Source organism: Aspergillus brasiliensis, assembly GCF_001889945.1.
Source record: "Aspergillus brasiliensis CBS 101740 unplaced genomic scaffold ASPBRscaffold_1, whole genome shotgun sequence".
NCBI classification, from domain to species: domain Eukaryota; kingdom Fungi; phylum Ascomycota; class Eurotiomycetes; order Eurotiales; family Aspergillaceae; genus Aspergillus; species Aspergillus brasiliensis.
The window spans coordinates 505,441-527,303 of record NW_027137442.1 but is presented as its reverse complement, the minus strand read 5'-3'; the positions used below and the strand labels follow the sequence as shown (position 1 = coordinate 527,303).

Genomic DNA, 21,863 nt, shown 5'->3' with positions numbered 1-21,863 from the left:
AATCCTCTCCCTTCTAGACTCGTAGGTAGTAACAACTGTATTGCCACTAGTTTATATTTCACGCCTACTAGTAGTACAAGAAGTACTAGCAACGGAAGAAGTCCTTCAACATAAATATATCAAGTGCAGTATCACTTCTTTATACCAACTACCATCTGTGAGTGCCTGAAAGTGAAACAGTCTGCAATCATCCCCAGCGTTACATTCTCCCCTTGGTTCCTGAGGCCCTGAATGCTGGCCTGAATGGGGAAGCCAGTGGGGCCGTCGCGGAGTGGGGCCGCCTGACTAAGGCATTTGGGGACAGATCCTCCCCCGACAGCTCCGGAGTAAGCAGCAATTCTTGACACGCGAGTTGCCAATACATTAACCTGGGAGCTATCAGAGTAAATCACCAATTTAGACAGTACCATGAAATCTTACAGCATCTTTAGCATGTCTCAAGTTCGTCTAACTCCGACGGCCACCACTTATGTCACAAATGGGTAACAGAGCCAATATTCCATGGACCTCGATGGCAGGTCACATGACTGGACGGGGAAGGCCAGACCGCCTGGGATTCGCCGCTCGGTATTTTATTCCTGCAAAAAAACTTTCCTGATTTTGCCCAGGCCAGGCTAATCTTTCCTGCACTCTCCGATCTCTTCTCTGGCCCCTAGAGTCTTTTGTTACTCAAGTCCTGCTGAGCAGATTGGAAATTATTATATTGTTCCATTAACCTCCGGCAAGATGCAGCCTGTTGCTCACCAGTCGGGAGGCGCGTCTGGAGATCCGCTCCCGCCGTCATTGCCGACGGAGGCAATTGAAGAGAAGGCCAGCGTGTCTAGCTTGGGATCATGGAATCATTTGGTTGCTGGCGCGTGAGTTGAGACAATGCTGTTATTGAGAAGCTGATTACTGATGAAAGGAATTAGTACCGGCGGTATGGTCACTGCTATTGTTACGAGTCCTCTTGATGTTCTCCGCACGCGGTAGGATAAGCCTTCATTTTCAACTTGAGCAACAACGCAGCTTTGCATACTAACTCATTCTGTGCTTTCCAGTCTACAAACCGATTATTACCAGACACAGGGCCCGAACCGCTCGATTCCTACACACGCGCACGCTCGTCAGTCATTCGTTCGGACTTCTATCCGCCATTTCCGGGAGACGTTCGGCATTCTCTTCTCTATCCATCGTGTTGAAGGCTGGCGGGGTATGTTCAAGGGTCTTGGACCTAGCTTGACGGGTGTTGTCCCGGCCAGTGCGGTGAAGTTTTACACATATGGCAACTGCAAACGTCTGCTGCCTGAGATTTTGGGGTGCGACAAGGATACCACTCTGGTACATGCCATGTCCGCAGCTTGCGCTGGTATCGCTACTGGCTCGGCCACCAACCCTATCTGGGTGGTAAAAACTCGTCTTCAGTTGGATAAGGCCGGTGCTCGCCGGTACAAGAACAGTCTGGACTGTACCAAGCAGATTCTGCAACAAGAGGGTCCAAAGGGTCTTTACAGAGGTCTGACAGCCAGCTATCTGGGCACAATCGAAACCACACTGCATCTGGCCATGTACGAACGGATTAAGGGACTTATTTCCAAGGAGGTAAATTTGGATAAGAACTCGGATTCGAACAAGTTTGTTCAGGGCCTTGCTCTGAGTGGAGCGTCGGGATTGTCGAAGCTGTTTGCTTGTTTGATCGCGTATCCTCATGAGGTGAGTCAACGTGATGAGAACCCACTCACCATATACATCTGCTGACATGCTTTCAGGTTATCCGAACTCGGCTTCGACAGGCCCCGATGGCGGACGGTCGTCAGAAGTATACTAGCATCCTCCAGTGCGCGCGGTTGATTTTGAAGGAGGAGGGCGTGATTGCGCTGTATGGAGGATTGACGGCACACCTTCTCCGCACGGTGCCGTCGGCAGCGATCACCATCGGGACATACGAGCTGGTTCTCAAGGTCCTTGAGGGACGTTAAGGATGTGATGGGCGGAGGCCAGACCCCGCGACTTCCCTTCTCATGTATTATAGACTGTACGATAAAAGTGGCACATAGATACCCTGTAATAATGATGTGAACAGCAGCGACTGCACTCGGGTCTCGTTTGGCGACATGGAGTTTGCATCTCGATCAGGGGAGCCTTGCATTACCTGGGATTTCTCTTCTCCGGGGATCTTATTTGAGCGAAGCAGTTAATCTACCTCACTATGATGATAGTTGTTTTACAGTTATCGTAGTACTAATCTCCCCAAAAGACAAAGTAACAATTCTAACACTCATCTCGTAGCTTCGATCGGCACCACACGGAAACGTCATAGCGCCTGAAACAACCAGGCAAAACTTTGGTCGACTATCAGGGAGTTGGAAAAAGTTTCGCAACAGTTTGGTAGACAGACGAACTAACTTTTTAGTTCATGGTTCAGCGGCGTCCTCCGAGTGGAGATGTAGAAGCGCGCACTGATGACTGAAGTTTGAGTCGACCCAAGCAAGTGGACGCGGGTCATCTCCGACCGGGCGAAGTTTGGCTGGCTGCGTTGCTAACAATAGTCGATAATTACGTGCATATCATCACGACTAATTCTTATACTAAGTAAACTAGCACAATCTAAGTAGATGGTGCGTGGTAGGTAATTAGACTATCCAAGGCTTCCGTGTTCAGCCGTTAGCACGCTTCACTAGCATCAAGCTAGCCATGGAGGAGAATACATCCGACGCAGTTGCAGACAGTCAATCTGCAAGCGCTGCGATCGAACCAGTGACAAGCGAAGTTCTAGAGTGCCCGTGGCTGTTTAGTGCAGCAGCCATTCCCAGGGAACGGGATGGCCATTGGTCTCACCTCCTGGCCGGGCGGTGGTGGATCCATTCCTGTTGCGGGATTTCCTTTGCGCGGACTCCAGCGCAGTCGATAGCACTGGTTCAGCTCTTCCAGTACGTACCATCATTGATCGCTGCAGAAGGAGACAAAGAAAAAGTTAATTTCATACTTTGATTACGATGATGGAAACCACAATCTGAAGGTAATCTGGATGACAGCAAGCTTACCAGACTTGTCAATCAGGTTCCCGCAGCCGATCTTGCTGTTTTGCGCTGCCCAATTCTCATTTCCATGCCTTGAAGAGGCCCCAGTGGCACACAATCCAATCTTGCCATCCCGATGATCGGCGACCCACGACTTCCCCCCATGTGGGGGGTCCAGCCGGAGTGAGGAGATGCAACAAGAGGTCTGTGGAAGGGCGCCCTGCAACTCCCAGCAGACGGCACAACGGTGGCCAGCAATTCCAAGGATGTCCTGACGGAAACCAGGAGGACCTCTCCCCTTCTTCGTCTTCTTCTTCCTGGTCCCCTTGCAACTGGATTGTCCGTGCCCCAGACATTGACAGCCAAACGGGATCTGAGCTGAAGAAAGTCGAGGATTGAGAAGGTTTGCTCCGTTGCTTGGCAAACTCAATCCGATCCCTATTAACTGCTGCTTTCTCCCCCCGAGACTGGCCTCGACTTCGGATCTTTTTGGTCCTTTTGCCTCCTTTGACGACGTCGTTGTGTCTTTCTTTCACTCAGCTCAACCTCACCGTTCTTCGTTTGCGCGCATCCATCCCGAGACAATGGCCGCGAAGGCATCTCCTACGGCCGTCTCGGCCAACTCTGGCGCGGAGGAAGCTGGACTTTCGGATCCCGGAGACTCGCAACTACTAGGTGAGTCTGCGACCGTTCTCATGAGCGAGGGTAACGGGACAACCATGCTGACTGGTGTCAGCCAAAATGGGCTACAAACAGGAACTCCGTCGCCAGTATTCTACCGTGCAAATATTCGCTGTCGCGTTCAGTATCATGGGTTTGGTGCCATCGATTGCATCTACACTTGCGTTTTCCTTACCGGCCGGGCCTGCAGGGATGATCTGGGTGGGTATATGCATGTCGGTTTACAGCTCGCGTGGCACGAGCTAACAATATGCAGGGCTGGTTTACCGCGAGTATCTTGATCTTTTTCGTTGGATTGGCCCTAGTATGTGGTCTCCGCCCTAGTTCATGCCAAGTCATACTAAGACAACGATATAGGCCGACATGGCATCGGCAATGCCTACCGCTGGTGGTCTGTACTGGTGGACGCACTACTTTGCTGGGAAGAAGTATAAGAATGCATTGAGCTTTCTGGTTGGCTACAGCAATACGTTGGGCTTGATCGGCGGAATCTGCTCTGTGGATTGTAAGCTTCACTCGACTCTCGAAGAGGGAATTACGCTAATTTACAGACACCCTCGCGCTCATGATCCTCGCCTGCGTTTCCATTACCCGTGACGGCACCTATTCCGCCTCCAACGGTACCATCTACGGCGTCTATGTCGGTCTCATCCTGATTCACGCCGTCACCAGCATCTTCTCCGGACCAATCATGCCGCGGATCCAGACATTCTGCATCTTCATCAATATTGCCATAATCATCGCTACGGTAGTCGCTCTGCCCATCGGCAAAGTCACCCGCGGGGAGTCCCTCAACTCGGGCTCTTGGGTGTTTGGGCACGTGGACAACGACAGTACATGGCCAACAGGGTGGAACTTCATCCTGGCCTTCCTCGCGCCAATTTGGTCGATCGGATTCTTTGATTCATGTGTGCACATGAGCGAGGAAGCTCTGCACGCCGCCAAGGCAGTCCCTCTGGGAATTATCTGGTCCTCAGGATGCGCATGCGTGTTCGGGTTCCTCGTACTGAGCATCCTGGCCGCAGTGATGAACCAGGATGTGGATGCAACCATCAACACCGTGTTCGGCCAGCCTATGGCCCAAATTTACTACGACGCACTTGGCAAAAAGGGCGCGCTCGGATTCATGAGCGTGCTAATCGTAATCCAGTTTCTAATCGGCCTGAGCCTGGTAGGACCCCCCTTTTCTACACCCGACGATCTTAATCAAATAAGCAGCAAATATGAACTAACACAAACAGATCACCGCTGCATCGCGCCAAGCCTGGGCCTTCTCCCGCGATGGCGCTCTCCCCTTCTCGAAATACTTCCGCCACGTTAGTCGTCGCGTCCGCTACCAGCCGGTGCGCGCAATCTGCGGCCTCGTAGCAGTCAGCATCGTTTTCGGTCTACTCTGCCTCATCAACTCCGTCGCCGCGAACGCACTCTTCTCGCTCTTCGTCGCCAGTAACTACGTCGCGTGGGCCACGCCCATCCTCTGCCGGTTGATCTGGGGCAAGAAGCGCTTCAATCCGGGGGAATTTTACACGGGATTCATGAGTCGCCCGATTGCTATTATTGCGGTGCTGTGGTTGGCCTTTGGGTTGATCTTGTCGATGTTCCCGACAACGGGGCCGAATCCGACTGGTACGTTCCATCCCTTGTCTTTAATGGAGGTCTAATAATGTGTGGATCTGTGCTAACTTGATATGTTATAGCATCCGACATGAACTACACTATCGTGATCAATGGGTTCGTGTGGGTCGCATGCATGACGTATTACTTTCTGTTCGCGCGCAAGTGGTACACGGGGCCGAAGATGACCGTGGACGGGGTCGAAGAGGAGAAGACGGAGTCGGAGACAGAAGAGAAGAGGGACGAGGCGCATACCAGTGCATCCTACTAACCAGATACATGTACAAACTTACTATTCAAACACAAAGACTAATATAGAAGAATCAACTTGATATGTTATAATCTAGAATCAAAACATCATATACATTGGTATCATCAATCCATCCATCCATCCATCATTCAACAATCTATCCCCAACCTTCACACTCAAATTCAACCCAACTGATCCCCTTACAAAGCAGCCATAACTCCCAAAACACCCGCAACACCCACAACCCCCATCCCCAAACCCACTCCGGGCGTAGCCACAGCCATCACACCCGCACCTTCACTCGTCGAACTCGTCGCACTCGCACTCGACCCTGTTCCACTACCACTGGTAGAAGTAGTAGAACCAGTAGCACTCGCCGTACTAGCAGTCAAAGTAGTCTTCCCACTGACCGTCTCCGTAGACGTAGGCTGGCCATTCGATCCCGTCAACGTCGTCGCACTCTCCCATCTCGAGGTAATCTCCGAAGCCACATCGGACGCCTTGGATCGAACATCTGAGGCCGCGGCCGAGGCATCCGACCGCGCATTCGACGCCACCGAGGTACCCCATGATTCGGCGTTCGAGGCTACGTCCCCGGCTCCCGAGGTCAGGGAGGAGTAGGCGGCCGCTCCGCCGGTCGCGACGTCCGAGGCGATGGAGGTCGCGTCGTTGGCGATGTTGGTTGCGATGGATTCTCCGCCGGAGGCGATGGTTTGGGCGACGCCGATGGCGTCGCTGACCACGTCTGGGGCGGGGGTGGAAAGGGAGGGAGCGGCGAGGAGGGTGGTTAGGAGGAGGGAGGTGAGGGCGTATTTCATTTTGATTGTTGTTTTGGTGGTAGTTTTTGTAGTTGTGTACGTAGGTAGGTAGGTGTGGTAGTGTATATTAGGTTTGATAGTAGTAGTGGTAGTAGTAGTAGATAATCCTCCGATGTATGGGGAAGTAGTAGATAAGTGATTGATAGAAGATAGGGCAGAGGAAAGCAGGAAAAGCAGGTATTTATATTCCCAAAGACACCCCCAGAGGCTCAAATAAGGATCACCAGGGCAATTACCTACACTCAATTCCCTTCAAACGGATAAGAATAGCATCACCGTCCCTATGGACACTACACTGTGCCTAGCCATCGTGGCAATGCGATCCACGAGGCACCAGCGAATGATAATGCTTCGCAAGTTGGAAAGTGGATGGAAGTGGACGGTCGAGCCATCGGTATTCGACGGAACACGGCATCGTGGCTCCACTATGAGGACATGCGATTTCTTGGGTCGACGCAATTCCAGGGCCTTGGTCAGGTTTTGTTTCTTGGGGAGATTCATACTAGACTGAATAGGGCGCATGGTGCGGTTGGAGTGGGAATGGTGTTGCCTGATGACGTTTGCTTTTGATTGTTTGCTTGTTAGTTAGCATGTGTATATTCGTTGAATTATCGCCTTGGCTTATGTCGTGGTGAGGTTATTTGCATCTGGTCCATATTCTTGTTAGTTGGTTAGTGAGATGTGGCTGTGGCGTGGCTTGGCTGTCTTCGCTGTGTGTGCACACAGTAACTCTTGGTTGCAAGTACATACTCTGTAATAGGCGCAAGGAAAAGTGTACTGCCACTGAGTTACTGAAATAGAAATTTTCCGCCAACTCCGAATCTTGGAACCATCCTGGTTCGTCCGTCGGGTTGGGAACTGGCTCTCATCCCGATTCGTTCTGACTTTGCGGTTGTGGCTTTGACCAGTTGCCACCGCATGACTGGAAGTTGGGTTCTGCCTGCTCAAGATGGAGGTGTGTCTGTTCTGAATGCCGCTGGACTATTGCTCTCAGGCAGCACTATAGTATTGATTCTGAATCAATGTCTTGAGCTTGTGACTGTCTTGAATGTTGTACGGAGTACTGCTCGGGTATACCGGCCCGGATGGGAGAGGATCGTCGGAGTTGTCGGGTCATTGCCTTGGCTTTCGTAGTCTGACGAAAAGAGTGTTTCATGTGTGTAATTGCCTTTCAAGGAATTCATGGGCGCAGATTAGTCGACAGTCGACCCTTCGAGAAAGCGCCGTGCTAGTAACTAAACTATACATGGAAAGGCTGAGTTGTATAGATTCCGGGGGATCCGGGGATGGGGGATTGTTCGCTTAGCAGCTTAAGAAGCAATTGACTATGCAGTTAGCGTCCAGAATAGTATGGTTGGATTTTAAACGCACCATAGTGTGACTGATTGTTTGTGTGCTGGCTGTTGTGGTTTCATCCAGGAGCATACGTTGCCCCAGACGCGTCCCGCTGATCGAGAAATAGTCCTGTCATTTTAATGCCTCAGTTAGGGAATGTCGCTGCCTCAGGTGGTTGTCGCTCCCGTGTCTCTCATCCTTTAATCTCATCGAATTTGAGCTTCCATTTCACCATCAATTGTAAAGCTGCCTGACATTTTTCTTTTCTTTGTCTTCTTTAACTTATTCTCACCAAATATAGTCTTATTCTCACCAAATATAGTTGTCGCGACTGCCTCTACACACGATTCTCGAATGTTTTTGACTTCCCTGAGGTGCCTCTCTACTGCAGACAGCACTAGTGCTCGATCAATATATATACACGAACCATACTCTATTCTCCACTAGTAATCATATTCTGACTGGAGTTCAAAACACTATTAAGCCTGAGGACATATTTTGCCCATTTGTCATAGAGCCTAACAAGATGGACGATAACGTCCTTTACTTATTATTATATGGAGCTATGACACAAAAACACTCACGACACAAGCATGATTTCCATATGGGTGTTGGGTCATTGCATTTACATGGGGTTTAGCTCAAAGCTGGCAGTGCAGTATGAATCCCCTAGGATGAAAAAGCTAGTGGGTACTGAAGTAGCTGTGACGATCTTGTTCAGATACGTCCTAGAACCCTTTAGTTGATTGAGGAGTTGCCATGGAATGGCAAGCTCCTCCGCAAGAACTACAATCGACATAAAGATGCATAGGTGATTGACAACCGGTGCCAAAGTATGATTCTAGACATAGGACGAATATCGTGACACATTACTTGAAGCACGTTTGGAAACCTTCAGCGAAGAAAAATAGTTATGATTCGCTACTATATTGCGCTATATTAAATAGATAACAATAAAATCAAGCAACAACATCAGTATTCCAGCCAACTAAGCCTTGTCAGGCAGCCTCAAGCAGCCTCCAGCGGATCTCATCCGTAGTACCTTAGTTGGAAGTGTAATAGCAAACGTTGGGGTTCTTGCTCTTCTCAACACGGGCAGCAATGCCGACACAGCCCTCGTTGTAACCGGGCTTAGCAACACCCGCATCAGCCCAGATGCTCCAGGCACCCTCGATGCTGTTGGGGCAGGCAATCAGGTCCTTTCCGCCGAACTGCAGGTGGTTGTTCTGGTCGATGGTCCAGCCCGTGCGTTCACCGTTCTTGGGGGCGGGCTGAGCGCCGGTGGTGTATCCGATCTTGCCTTGGCCTGTAAGGAGATATCCATGTTAGTTATAAGGTACTCCTTGATTGCAAGCTAGGAGGTAAGAACATACCCATGCCGGAGCGGTCAACGTAGAGCTCCTGGGGAGTCTCGGACTGGTCGTACAGGTAGAGAGCACCGCCGTCGAGGACGAAGGTGGCGGTCTGGTCCTGGGGGTTGGAGCAGCTGGCGTTCTGGCTCTTGAGGCCGGCGAAGATGCTACCAAGGGCGGCGTTGAAAGGAGCATACTGAACGCCGCTGCCGGAGTGGATGGAGACAACGCCGAAGGGCTCGTTGGTGACGGCGTCGGTGGCCGGGAGAGCGGCGGCAGTAGCGGCGGCGAAGATCAGGTTCTTGAGCTGCATTTTGGAGGATGGTTTGGTATAGATTTGAGAAGAGTGGGTTGATTGGTTGGTTGGATATGAAGGATTTGAGAGGCTTGTTGTAATGATGAGGGTATGATTATCGAGGACATCAAGCTGCCTTTTATACCTTTCCTCTCACTCGACAAGCATCCATAATTAGTAACTGCTGCTCTACAGCTGCGACATAATATACAATGTCTCAACCCACAGACAGTCCCTACTTACCCAGCACAGCAGGTATGCTGTCATCCCCGCCAGAAAGGGCGATTGGACCGATGGAATCTTCTACCGGGATATGATTGCTTTAGACTCAATTTCAGGGTCCCCCTTCGATGGCAATAAACTGACCTAATTTTAACACGGCGGGTCCGGAGTGCCCTATTATTGGCTGTGAATGGAGGCCATGTGGGTGCCCCTGGCGAGACATCGGAGAAATGGCAACGGTGATTGCAGGAATTCGAGTTAGTGGATTCGCTTCTCAACGGTGAGGGAAATCGATCGGCGCATATGAGACCCACATTAGTACAGACATGTCTCATTCTGGGGGAGGCGGACGGGCCGAGGTGACACCATGAGTTTGTCATTGATTGAGAGGGGAGTGTCTTACGGGGATGTGGGATGACTGTATGAGGGGTCAGTAGTGAGACATACATGATTGTTGCAGTCTAGATGGCTGATATAGTCCATTTCGTGGGAGGCAATGGGACTGGCAAGAGGGAAACTCGGGGGTTGACTGGATGGACATTCGGGGTTTGGTGCGGTGCAAGTCCCACGACAGCCTCATCTTGGATTGGCGAGCCTTGGGAGCAACTGCAAGCGAAACCGTTGTCTTAGTTGGCTATTTACCCGTTGATTCAACCGGCGAGGCTGTCATCGAGGTTGCGATGAGTGCTCTCCCCTTTTTTACTGACCTTCCGACCCGTTGAAGAAATTGTGGGACATTTCCCCACTGATGAGATGGGATCGACAGAGCCATAGTTCGATAGACTTGTTCCTTGTTTTGGGTATTGAGAGCCTACTGGCAATGCAAGAACCTGCTTGATACTGCCATCATTACTTTGAGGATCCATGCCACCGACACTGACGAGGAGCAGAATCGCCTAGTACATCCTTGTCTGGGGAGGGGGTTGGGTCGCGTATCGTGCCAAATTGTCTGACACACGTGGAGAGTCCCTGCATCTAAATTGACTGTCCAGCTGTTCATGCATGGATCGTGGCAGTTTACATCATAGTTACTACCAATCTGATCTTGCGGAGGTGGCATGCATCGTGACTCCAACTAAAGCTCTTGGCTGGAAGAAGTCTCTTGGCATGCAATGGACTGTTTAGGATGGTGCAAGGCTGAATATTATTCCCCTGAGAGCATCCACTAGGTCTTAAAGAGTTAGTCCTACTATTTCACTAGTGTTCATGGGCAGAAACATGCCTTCTTTGTACGGACCAGACTGATGACCACGGCTGAAGACATAACCTCGGAAGTCTAGGGTGATAGTTGAGTGAGACAGGCACATTTCTGACATTCACCGAAATTTCGAGCTGAAAGATACGGGCAGGCCATGCAATAAACCTCTCTCTTTGTATGGTATCTTTTTACTCCTATTGATCCTTACCTTAGTCTTTGACTCTGGAAACAATTTCTTTTTTGACAGGTGCTCTCTAGGGTATCCAAATTTCCCGAAGAAAGCTCTCTCTCATTTCAACATCATTGGTCAAGTATATCAGCTCAGAACGCTATTACATACACCAGGGAAATTCGCACATTGTCAGACCCCTACTAAGATTAGACATGCAGATTCTTATGTACAACCAGATAATCTTCGTTCTTAGTGCCAGTACTTCGGAGCCTGGCCTTTAGCCAACAGCCACGCCTTCTCAACAGTGGCTACAACGTCGTCTGGAAGAGGCCCCGACTCCAAATCCTTCAGATTCTGCTCCAGATGATGCACACTGCTTGCCCCGATAATAATAGCGTCATCACGCTGAGCACTCAGCTCCGAATGATGTTTGAGCCACCGCATCGCAATTTCCCCCACCGTCAGGTCATATTTCTCGGCTGCGGCGCGGAGTAGATCCAAGGCGTCAAAATAAGCATCATTCCAGTATCTGGCATGATGTAAAGTCCCTTGCATTCCCTTCGGATCGAAGCGCGAACCCGCTTCAAATTCCGACTGATCCCGATGATACCGCCCCGTCAAAAAGCCGCCCGCCAACGGCTGAAACGCATACAAGGATATTCCATAGAAGCGCAGACATGGCATCAATTCAGGCTCAATGCTTCGCTGAAGCGCGTTATAGATCCCCTGATAGACAGTTGGTTTTACCCAACCGTGCTTCTGGCAGATCTCGCATATTTGAGCCACCTCCCACGACATAAAGTTGCTGATTCCGAAGCGGTTGAATAAACCTTCTTGATACAATGCATTGATCTCCCGTAGTGTATCCTCATAAGGCGTCTGCCGGTCAGGGCCGTGGAGATAGAAAAGGTCGATTTTATCGGTGTTCAAGGCTTGCAGACTTTTAATCAACCCTCGTCGGACGTCTTCCGGTCGGTGGGAGTAGGACTCGGCGCCTTTAGCCGCCCGGATATAATTTGGATACAGCTTTGTGCCCATGACTAACTTTCGCCCTTTCTGCCAATCCAGCGCTGTGAGCATCTGCTCCGAAGAGCCGCCCCCGTACAGACGAGCGGTGTCGATTTCATCATGTCCGTGCTCCTGGAAGATGTCAAGTATCTGACCGGCGTCTTCTGTGGAATGCACTCGAGCCCCTAGTGTTCCTGCAGTGCGAGTCAGCATATATGGAGAAGACCGAGACACTTCAGTTCCATCGAAAACATACCGGGCTCGCCGAATGTCATTGCCCCAAAGACAATCTTGAGGGCGGAGTTTGGAGAAGCTGCCATGATTTGTGTGAGTAACTGATCGGTGTTGTAGGTGGTTTGTACTTTGGTTTTCTCTTCAGGACATTGGAAAGATTCAGAGGCTTGGGGGACCTTTATATACTTCTCTTTCATCCTTAAGAAGGTGCAGCAGATAGTGTGTTGTTATTTCTACCTTGCTGACCGGTGATATCCCTTATTTCCGTTGACTTGCTCGCAGATCGGAGATAAAAAGAACAAGAGTAGTTAATGTTCTTCTGACCCGGACTTAAGGTGCTGACTGTGGGGCCGGTCCTGGAACCCTTACCCTTTATCAGGGAACCACGAGCAAAGTGCACGATTATACACTGTTACCATTTCATAGGACTCCTGTTGCAATAACCTGTTATTTGGAACGATCAGTCAATTGTATTATCTGCTTACCGCTTTATACGGCAATCATTGATTTCATTAGTCGCACTTGGAAGCGCTGACATTCTTTCAAGTTGAAAAGCATTACATGGGACGCCAAATATCGATTTGTTATGAAGGTAAAAAAGGTATCGCGTAGCGTTGTATGCTCTGCTGTTCATATACCACGAGCCTTTTTTCATGGTGAGCTGTTTGACTTTGACTCTTGTGGTCAGAAAGATATGTGAATACACTTTTTGCTTGTTGGCCACCGACCAGGATTTAATCGGAGATTAGCTACAGAGATGGGGATGCTCCTTCTAGCCGTTACCCTTAACGTTATTTCGAGATCAACATGAAAATGGCACACTTCCCAGCTCTCTCGATCACATCAACGGCTTCTCGTCTCTATCCGAACAGTTGCAGATATTGAGACCGGAGTTTCTCTTGATGTCTTTTCCATCCTCTTTGGGTTGTTACACATGAGATGGAGTTGAATGCTGCCAGTGAAAGAGCCTGCCCCTGCCGAATTACGCCTGGTGTGGTGAAGTCTCATATATGCCTGGCCCCAATCCGCTCAGACGTAGCTGTCCAATATACGGTGGCATGATATATTTCTAGCCGCTCCCATGCCTTTTATTCCCATATTCCAGTGTTAACCCAGCACAGATTGTCTCTCATAGGCGACCACCGATGGAAGCATACGACGCACAGCGAACGTTATCTGGACAGGAGACAGGGATCTTTTCTGAATAATAGTTGGAATATAGCAGCTTACTTAGCCTACATCCGCCAGGCGGTGAATCGATGAAACGGTACCTTGTGGTCAAATACGTAAGATCCAGAGCAATTGAAGAGCCGGGGATATTCAAAATTTTGACGAGAATATCCAAACTGTCAACCGACGTTGCAGGTTTGTGTTCCCGGCTAATTAAATCCATACGCTTTGAGGCCGAACCTCAGACCGAGAGTATCGGTTAAATGCATGAATATAAATAGTCTGCAGACGCACCCCGCACTTGACGCAACTCATGGTTTAGCGTCTAGGATAGTACTGACAGCCGGGATTGACGACCATGTTGCTTCACTTGATGGTGTATGCTGCACTAAGCAGTGTGGTCACCAGTGTATCGCTACAGCCACGGCTGCAAGATGGCTTAGCATTGACACCACAGATGGGGTAGGCAGAGCACGCCTTGTCCATATACTACATAACTGATATGATTGGCCAGGTGGAACACATATAATCATTATTCGTGCTCCCCCAACGAGACTATCGTTCGCTCCAATGCGCAAGCCTTAATTGACCTAGGCTTATCCTCTCTCGGATATCGTTATGTCACAACAGACTGCGGCTGGACAGTCGCAGACCGACTGCCGGACGGATCTCTGACGTGGAACCAAACCCTGTTCCCTCAAGGATTCCCTGCTATGGGTGAATTCCTCCATGATCTGGGACTTTTATTCGGCGTGTACCAAGATTCCGGAATTTTGCTATGCGGAAGTCCGCCGAATGAGACAGGAAGCCTTTGTATGCCAACCATCATGGCCAAATGTGGGAGCGAATTGCTAATCGAGCGCCGTAGACCACGAGGAGCAAGATGCCAGGACATTTGCCTCGTGGAATGTGGACTCTCTCAAATGTAAGCCCATCGTTGTCTACTTGAGTCTACTCTCTGATGAGGTGATCTAGACGACAACTGCTACTCTGACGCGGCAACTGACTACCCCAACGTTGTTTACGCCCCCAGCACTTCTCCAGAGCCCAGGTTCGCCAACATGTCTCATGCATTATTGCAGCAGAATCGAACCATTCTATTCCAGATTTGCGAATGGGGTATTAGTTTCCCCGCAGGTTGGGCCCCTGCTCTTGGTCATTCGTGGCGGATTGGTAACGACATCATCCCTGCCTGGCGGACAATTTTCCGCATCATCAACCAGGCAGCTCCACAAACGGACTTTGCTGGCCCGGGCCAATGGCCGGACCTTGACATGTTAGAAGTGGGGAACAATATATTTTCTCTCGCGGAGGAGCAGACGCATTTCTCGCTTTGGGCCATTCTCAAGAGCCCCTTGATCATTGGGGCTGCACTGAAGGACGAGGTCACTGCCATCAATGACGCATCGCTAGCAGTTCTGAAACAGAAGGATGTCATAGCGTTCAACCAAGATGCTCTGGGGAAAAGTGCAAGTCTACGGCGGCGCTGGACCGAAGAAGGCTATGAGGTATGGAGTGGGCCGCTATCAAATGGTCGCACAGTGGCTGCGGTCATCAACTGGCGCAATGAAAGCAGGGACCTGACCCTGGATTTGCCGGATGTTGGGCTCCAGCATGCAGGGACAGCGAAGAACATTTGGGACGGCACTACTGCACAGAATGTGCTCACTTCGTACACGGCGACAGTAGCCGGCCATGGCACGATCCTGCTCGAACTGCAGAATACGACTGCGGCCGGAGTGTATCCGCGAGGCGTTTTCGGGGCATCTTCCGGGTATGTTCATTCCCGTCTCCGATATGCATTCATTCTTCTAACTCGCCAGGCAAACGACAACTTTCGAAAACATTTACGCCGTGACCACCAGTGCCAAGTACATCATTAGCGTCTATTTCTCACAGCCAGCTTCTTCCACCGAAACGATTACCATCGGATCAAATGCCAACCAAAGTGTAATATCCACACAGGTCCCCACATCGTCCACGCTAGTCTCCGCAAACATTCCTCTTACCGCTGGGTCCTCCAACACCATCACCATCAACACCTCCATCCCCATTGACGCCATTCACGTCACCCCTCCGAACGGAACGTACTACCCGTGCACCAACTTTACCCTCGCCGGATCGACCACGCTGACCACGTGCGGGAGCGGTTACTGCCAGCCGGTGGGTTCAAAGATTGGCTACATTAGTCCCAGTGGCACGGCCAAAGCAACTATTTCTGCGACTACCAGTGGGAGCAAGTACCTAGAGATCGACTGGATTAACAACGACATTGCCTTCGACTCGTCCTGGGGCTGGGGATCCAACTCTCGGAACCTGACCGTGACGGTGAACGATGAGGATCCAGTGAGGATCGAGGTGCCGCTGAGCGGAAGACATAGCGAGCTGTTCGGCCCGGGGTTGGGATGGTGGGATACAGCCACTTTGGGACTACTGACTAGTGGCTGGAAGGAAGGGTTAAACGAGGTGGTCGTTGGGAATGTGGGGGGTGACGAAGGATTTCAATCTTACGGGGCCGACTTTGTAGGATTACGAGTGCTGGATTAGAAGCGATGGGTGAGAAGTGTAGCAACCGTAGACTATCCTCTTCCATCACAGGTTTCTGACCCAAAGAGGAAGAAGGAAGAAAAAGCTTCTTCTGCTTGTCGTGCCATTTCGGCAATCACCTGATTTGGGGCACGGGACCCGGGGAACTCGGGGAAGAGCCGGGAGACGTCTTTCTTCCATACTTTCCTTTACCTTTCCCTCTCTTTCTTTCTCTTACCATTACTATTCTCTCGGGATTTGTCGGCCCCCCAAAGGGAAGATACATACTCCGAATAGTTAACTTCCTACGCTTAACTCGGTTAGTCATTCATTTGTCATGTCATGTGGGCATGCTTGTCTCCCCACCCTTTTTCTTTTTCGCATACTCGTGGGGAATGACATCGCTCTGGGGACTCGGGGAGGAGTGAGAAGCAAATAAGGTTCAGCAGATATTAAGAACACCATGGCACAACTGGCCTAACCACAATTAGCTTCACTTGGCATGCTTTCGAGCACCGTGGTGTTGACTATCTGCCGAAATTCTGCCGGCGTTCTCGTCACGTTTTCCCTTTCTGGGGGTGAAGAACGTGGAGGCCTCGCTTATGCCAAGTGTGGAGTCCCCGCAATTCAACGCTCCATCTTCATGCTCCGACTTCGCGGAGCCGACCAGGGAACCAATTTCGGCCACGCGACTTGTTGACCATGCGAGCTATCCCACGAGTTTCACGCTCAGTACAGCATCTAATTGGCTATGATCCCGAGATTGGCCCGAAATTCTATGCCGTTTATTCTTTCCGTTTTTCTCGTACGGTCCATACCGCCGTCATGATGCTCAATCATTGCCGAGAATTTACAAAGCCTTGGCCGGGGTTACGGACGGTTTGGGGTTGGCTCATGGTGAAGTTTGGAGCGGACAGTCGAGTGTTTGGGTCCTGCGTTGTGGGTATATAAAAGACTCAGATATCCGCCTAGGATGTCTTTCAGTTCGCCATCAACGAAATCCTTTGCAGCGACTTCGAGAAGATGAAGGTGTCGCTCACACTTTATGCGGCTGCGCTGCAGCTGGCAGATGCCGCTGTAGTACAGAAGCGAACAGTTGATATTGCTGACTTGGAGCATTACTGGTCCTATGGACGCTCAGAGCCTGTTTATCCCACCCGTAAGTCAGTCTGTCCTGAGACCCATGCTCAAAGCTAATCCAGTCATCAGCCGAAACAAGTGGATTAGGTGATTGGGAAGAAGCTTTCACTAAAGCCAAGTCTCTCGTGGCACAGATGACTGATGATGAGAAGAACAACATCACCTATGGTTATACCTCCACAACAAATGGCTGCTCTGGAATGGCTGGTGGTGTCCCCCGATTGGGGTACCCCGGAATGTGTCTCCAAGATGCAGCAAGTGGTGTGCGCGGAACTGACATGGTCAACGCTTACGCCTCGGGTCTCCATATTGGGGCCTCGTGGAACCGTGGCCTCGCCTATGAACACGCTCATTATATGGGTGCGGAGTTCAAGCGCAAGGGAGCAAATGTTGCTCTTGGACCCGTTGTAGGTCCGTTGGGCCGCATGGCTCGAGGTGGTCGCAATTGGGAAGGATACAGCAATGACCCCTACCTCTCTGGCTCCCTCGTTCAAAATACTATCCGTGGTCTGCAGGAGTCCGTCATTGCCTGCGTCAAGCACTTCATCGGAAACGAGCAGGAGACGAACCGCAACACGCCGCAACTACTGGACGGCGCCTATAACCAGTCTGTATCCTCCAACATTGATGATAAAACGATCCATGAGCTCTATCTATGGCCCTTCCAGGATGCAGTCAAGGCTGGCGCGGGTGCCGTCATGTGCAGCTACAATCGCATCAACAACAGCTATGGGTGTCAGAACAGCAAGAACTTGAACGGTCTGCTCAAGGGTGAATTGGGGTTCCAAGGGTTTGTTGTCTCTGACTGGAATGCCCAGCAGACGGGTATTGCCAGTGCAGCAGCAGGTCTCGATTTGGTCATGCCTGACTCACCCTACTGGGAGAATGGCAACCTTTCGTTGGCTGTCCGTAATGGATCGCTCTCATCTACGCGTCTCGATGACATGGCCACCCGCATCGTTGCTGCCTGGTACAAGTATGCAGAGCTAGAAAACCCCGGCTTTGGCTTTCCCATCAGCCTCCTGGAACCTCATGAACCAGTTGACGCTCGCGACCCTGCCTCCAAGGCTACCATTCTCCAAGAGGCTATCGAAGGCCACGTCCTTGTCAAGAACACAGACAACGCCTTGCCTTTGAAGGAGCCGAAGATCCTATCACTTTTCGGATACGATGCCATCGCCGCGCCGCGCAATACCATGGATGACCTTTCCTGGAGTCTCTGGACCATGGGTCTCGACAACACTCTAGCTTACCCCAACGGTACCGCCGTGGATCCCTCTCACCTTAAGTATATGTTTCTCTCTAGCACAAACCCCTCCGAAAATGGCCCTGGTGTAGCCTTGAATGGCACCATGATCTCAGGGGGCGGCTCCGGCTCCAGCACCCCATCCTACATCGATGCTCCCTTCGATGCCTTCCAACGTCAAGCTTACGAAGACAACACCTTCCTCGCCTGGGACTTTGCCTCTCAGTCTCCGATCGTGAACCCGGCTAGCGACGCGTGTCTCGTCTTCATCAACGAGGCTGCCGCTGAAGGTTGGGACCGCCCGTACGTGGCAGACCCCTACTCCGACACTCTTGTCGAGAACGTCGCCTCCCAATGCAACAACACGATGGTGATTATCCACAACGCCGGTATCCGTCTCGTCGACCGCTGGATCGACAATCCCAACATCACCGCCGTCATCTATGCCCATCTCCCCGGCCAAGACAGTGGCCGCGCTCTCGTCGAGATCATGTACGGCAAACAGTCTCCCTCCGGCCGCCTTCCCTACACCGTCGCCAAGAACGCCTCTGACTACGGTGCCCTCCTGAGCCCCGTCGTTCCATCCGGAACCAAGGACCTGTATTACCCGCAGGACAACTTCACCGAGGGTGTCTACATCGACTACAAGGCCTTCGAGCAGAAGAACATCACTCCCCGTTATGAATTCGGCTACGGTCTCACCTACTCTACTTTCGACTACTCTGGTCTCAACGTCTCCATCCACACCGGTGTGAACACTGACTACCTCCCTCCCAACTCTACTATTGAGGAAGGAGGTATTTCTGCTCTCTGGGATGTGGTGGCTACTGTTACCTGCTCGGTTTCGAACACTGGCTCTGTCGCTGCGGCGGAAGTCGCTCAGCTCTACCTGGGTATCCCAGGCGGTCCGGCGAAGGTCCTTCGTGGTTTCGAGAAGAAGCTGATCCAGCCGGGAAACCACACGGAGGTCCAATTTGATCTGACGAGACGGGATCTCAGTTCATGGGACGTTGTGAATCAAGCTTGGGGCTTGCAGAAGGGTGATTATTCGATCTATGTGGGGAAGAGCGTGCTTGATACCCAGTTGACGGGAACGTTGACGATCTAATGAGCTCACGAGCTTTGACTCTTTTACGAATAGATGTATAGAAATTCATTTCAGAATGATCGTTAAACTTTTGGTCTAGTCTATATGGGGTATCTATCGTAATTTTTCTGGTTCTAGAACATGTTTTGAAGATCTTGTCATCTGGGGACACAACTGTATCTGAACTCTTCTAGCGTCCTTTAACGGTGCAGGTAAGGGCTATGCGCCTTCGATATGGATGTTAGCACAACCCCCTGAATGCCATATCAATTGGCAAGTCACAGTGCTTTGGCCTCCGATAGGTGCACTTCGTGATTCATCAGAGGGTGAAGTATTGAGAGGATGTTCCTGATTGAAACGACTCTGCTAGGGTGTGCAACACTGCATCCAGTAGCAGCACAGATATAGACCACCAATCCGACGCTGATTCTCAGCTTACCGTCAGCCACGGATTCCTGGCAAGGTTGCGGGTTGGTGAGGTCTCTGCCACACACCGTCTTTGTTGGGGTAAAGCCGACAGGGCAGCAAGCGACTACACCACTTTCCAATGGAAAGCTACCAGTTTGCGAGCAATCAAGCAGGCTGAACGCCCTCATACCCCGAGAGATTCTCATAATACCTTCTATCCAAGCCCGCCTGCAGCCTGGCCTCTGCGTTGAACGGCTCCCGCAACGGCCCGCGGAAATACTTCTGCACATTTCCCCGGAACACCTGCACAGGGTCCGTCTCCTCCTGGGCACAAATCCAGGTCAACCAGCGATGACCCGTCGTAACATGGGTGATCTCATCATTGTGAATAATCTCCAGTGTGTCAACACTATCCCCATCTCCAGCCTTGCGGAACTTGTCAATCGTCACTGGGTTCACGTCCAACCCGCGCGCCTCGTGCACCAACGCAATGATGCTGATCCGAGCGCGCAGATCATGGGCTGTCACACTCGCAGAGTCCCACAGTCCGTGGTGAACCGGAAGGGCACCGAAATACGAGCCAAGCTCCTCCAACCTTGTCCGGAGGAGAGAGAAATGCTTGGCCTCGTCGTTGGCGACCTTTAACCAGTCGTGGAAGAATGCCCGTGGAAGACCCAGCGCATCCGCTGAGTTTGTCTGGAACTTCGCGAACCGCACACAGATATCAACCGCCAGATCGATCGCCCATTGTTCAATGTTCGCCAGCGCATGCAGCATGTTGATCCTACTCTTCTGCGTACCACCTCTGCCGGGCTTCGGAACCGCCTGCCTATTCACATCCTTCACGCCATCCCTGGGCGGTAAATCGGGAAGATCGACATTGCTCCTATCCCCAATAACCATAGGCTTATCCGTTCCCTCCCGTTCCGTAAACAGCTTGAACAAATGCGCCGTCAACTCGATCTTATGTTCCGGGTTCGAGGTGTTCAAGATATGCGCACACCATTCACACACCGTCGCGTTATCATCCAGATACCGAATCGGCGCGGTATCAGTCTCCCCACCTGCTCCTGCTCCATTCGTGGCAGTCGCTCCATTCGCACCATTGACACTCTTCTTCAACTTCATCTGCTCACTCACAGCCTCCAACTTCACCAACTCCACTTTCTCTCCCAGTTTCTCAGAGGTATACTCAACAACCACCATCTCCTCATCACGCACATCAACAGGAAATGTGCACGCCTTGATCCCCACACTCGACTCTCCCGTCTCAACGTTGAAATCATACGCATGCCACGGACAAGACACGATATATGCCGAATCTTCAATGTCAATGGACGAGTCTTTCATCGGGCCGCCGGCATGCGGACACTCCGCTTCCATGGCGTAGTAGGACCATCCGTTGGCGTCATTGCGTGCGCGAGGTTTGTCTTTGGTTTTCGGGGACTCGATGGTGGGGAGGCGGAAGAGGACGAGGCGTTTGCCGTCGGAGAGGTGCAGGACGTAGCGGGTTTGAGTGAGGGAGGTGAGCGGGGCGAGGCGGACACGCGCCATGGTGGATGTTCTGCTTTTCGCAGGTAACAAGTGGGATACGATGTTGTGGAGAGTGGAATTGTTACAAAACTATCTCTTAAGATCGTGAGGGGCGGCCTTTTTTTGAGATCACGTGAGGCTCTTGGATAAGGGTGGGGCGATAGGCCAGAGGCCCCTCGGTCGGACGTGTGCCTGAGAGAATGTCAGGTTGCTTTCATTCAGAGGGCCTAATTCTAAAATCTACGAACAATCTACATGAAGCCCAAATCAAAGCAAAAACCATATATCAATGATAAATGATAGAGTCAATGTGCCCTTTGGGCAGAGGGTTAAAAAAAGAAAAAGAAACTTGTATGTGCGTTAACTGGGAGTCGAACCCAGAGCTCAACCTCACAAGAGGAGTGGAAGGGTTGAATGTTACCGCTACACCATTAACGCTTGTTGTTGAAGTTTTGAGTTCAATCTTATCCTATATAGAGCACACAGATCTAGTCCTCTTACATGCCACAGTTGGTGTCTTCCATGCTCGCCATAGTTAATGGCGAGGAAAATCATTCATCTTATCCTTGTCTGGT

General features: G+C 51.0%; 8 protein-coding genes and 1 non-coding gene across 9 annotated transcripts; 4 read left to right on the top strand and 5 right to left on the bottom strand.

Moving 5' to 3' along the window:
* Window positions 1-607: 607 nt before the first annotated feature.
* ASPBRDRAFT_165456 (putative mitochondrial carrier protein (Rim2)) lies at window positions 608-2,185 on the top strand. Its single transcript, XM_067619558.1, has 4 exons — window positions 608-857; window positions 912-968; window positions 1,041-1,692; window positions 1,749-2,185. Exons 1-4 carry the CDS (start codon window positions 727-729, stop codon window positions 1,956-1,958), a joined length of 1,050 nt encoding a protein of 349 aa, XP_067484187.1. The 5' UTR covers window positions 608-726; the 3' UTR covers window positions 1,959-2,185.
* Window positions 2,186-3,583: 1,398 nt separating this feature from the next.
* ASPBRDRAFT_115119 (putative GABA permease (Uga4)) lies at window positions 3,584-5,565 on the top strand (the record flags this gene model as incomplete). Its single annotated transcript, XM_067616874.1, has 7 exons — window positions 3,584-3,674; window positions 3,736-3,881; window positions 3,937-3,984; window positions 4,038-4,185; window positions 4,232-4,851; window positions 4,922-5,306; window positions 5,378-5,565. The coding sequence occupies 7 exons, from the start codon at window positions 3,584-3,586 to the stop codon at window positions 5,563-5,565; spliced, it is 1,626 nt and encodes a 541-aa protein (XP_067484186.1).
* Window positions 5,566-5,708: 143 nt separating this feature from the next.
* ASPBRDRAFT_36118 (putative GPI anchored protein) lies at window positions 5,709-6,845 on the bottom strand. The gene has a single exon (XM_067623438.1). It carries the CDS (start codon window positions 6,360-6,362, stop codon window positions 5,745-5,747), a length of 618 nt encoding a protein of 205 aa, XP_067484185.1. The 5' UTR covers window positions 6,363-6,845; the 3' UTR covers window positions 5,709-5,744.
* A 1,745-nt stretch (window positions 6,846-8,590) lies between these two features.
* aspf34 (cell wall protein PhiA) lies at window positions 8,591-9,805 on the bottom strand. The gene is made up of 3 exons (XM_067623437.1): window positions 9,711-9,805; window positions 9,071-9,647; window positions 8,591-9,003 (listed from the first exon to the last, which is right to left on the bottom strand). Exons 2-3 carry the CDS (start codon window positions 9,360-9,362, stop codon window positions 8,741-8,743), a joined length of 555 nt encoding a protein of 184 aa, XP_067484184.1. The 5' UTR covers window positions 9,363-9,647; window positions 9,711-9,805; the 3' UTR covers window positions 8,591-8,740.
* Window positions 9,806-11,086: 1,281 nt separating this feature from the next.
* Window positions 11,087-12,233, bottom strand: ASPBRDRAFT_36113 (aldo/keto reductase family protein). The gene is made up of 2 exons (XM_067623436.1): window positions 12,201-12,233; window positions 11,087-12,138 (listed from the first exon to the last, which is right to left on the bottom strand). Exons 1-2 carry the CDS (start codon window positions 12,217-12,219, stop codon window positions 11,186-11,188), a joined length of 972 nt encoding a protein of 323 aa, XP_067484183.1. The 5' UTR covers window positions 12,220-12,233; the 3' UTR covers window positions 11,087-11,185.
* Window positions 12,234-13,706: 1,473 nt separating this feature from the next.
* On the top strand, window positions 13,707-15,895 carry ASPBRDRAFT_111900 (alpha-galactosidase D; the record flags this gene model as incomplete). Its single annotated transcript, XM_067616605.1, has 5 exons — window positions 13,707-13,810; window positions 13,863-14,185; window positions 14,217-14,273; window positions 14,324-15,122; window positions 15,172-15,895. The coding sequence occupies 5 exons, from the start codon at window positions 13,707-13,709 to the stop codon at window positions 15,893-15,895; spliced, it is 2,007 nt and encodes a 668-aa protein (XP_067484182.1).
* A 1,002-nt stretch (window positions 15,896-16,897) lies between these two features.
* On the top strand, window positions 16,898-19,368 carry ASPBRDRAFT_115229 (beta-glucosidase; the record flags this gene model as incomplete). The annotated part of the gene is made up of 2 exons (XM_067616878.1): window positions 16,898-17,033; window positions 17,084-19,368. 2 exons carry the CDS (start codon window positions 16,898-16,900, stop codon window positions 19,366-19,368), a joined length of 2,421 nt encoding a protein of 806 aa, XP_067484181.1.
* Window positions 19,369-19,435: 67 nt separating this feature from the next.
* On the bottom strand, window positions 19,436-21,355 carry ASPBRDRAFT_36108 (Rieske [2Fe-2S] domain protein). The gene has a single exon (XM_067623435.1). It carries the CDS (start codon window positions 21,307-21,309, stop codon window positions 19,921-19,923), a length of 1,389 nt encoding a protein of 462 aa, XP_067484180.1. The 5' UTR covers window positions 21,310-21,355; the 3' UTR covers window positions 19,436-19,920.
* Window positions 21,356-21,644: 289 nt separating this feature from the next.
* ASPBRDRAFT_t1 lies at window positions 21,645-21,726 on the bottom strand. The gene has a single exon. It is a non-coding gene; the product is annotated as a tRNA-Gly (tRNA).
* Window positions 21,727-21,863: the final 137 nt, after the last annotated feature.

What these genes read in the sequence shown, in the direction of transcription:
- ASPBRDRAFT_36108 (XM_067623435.1), bottom strand. Translation starts at nt 21,309, where the DNA reads ATGGCGCGTGTCCGCCTCGCCCCGCTCACCTCCCTCACTCAAACCCGC.
- ASPBRDRAFT_165456 (XM_067619558.1), top strand. Translation starts at nt 727, where the DNA reads ATGCAGCCTGTTGCTCACCAGTCGGGAGGCGCGTCTGGAGATCCGCTC. An exon ending in CTTGATGTTCTCCGCACGCG is followed by an intron (nt 969 to 1,040) that starts GTAGGATAAGCC and finishes TGTGCTTTCCAG; the next exon opens with TCTACAAACCGATTATTACC. An exon ending in TGATCGCGTATCCTCATGAG is followed by an intron (nt 1,693 to 1,748) that starts GTGAGTCAACGT and finishes ACATGCTTTCAG; the next exon opens with GTTATCCGAACTCGGCTTCG.
- aspf34 (XM_067623437.1), bottom strand. Translation starts at nt 9,362, where the DNA reads ATGCAGCTCAAGAACCTGATCTTCGCCGCCGCTACTGCCGCCGCTCTC. An exon ending in CGTTGACCGCTCCGGCATGG is followed by an intron (nt 9,004 to 9,070) that starts GTATGTTCTTAC and finishes ATCTCCTTACAG; the next exon opens with GCCAAGGCAAGATCGGATAC.
- ASPBRDRAFT_36118 (XM_067623438.1), bottom strand. Translation starts at nt 6,362, where the DNA reads ATGAAATACGCCCTCACCTCCCTCCTCCTAACCACCCTCCTCGCCGCT.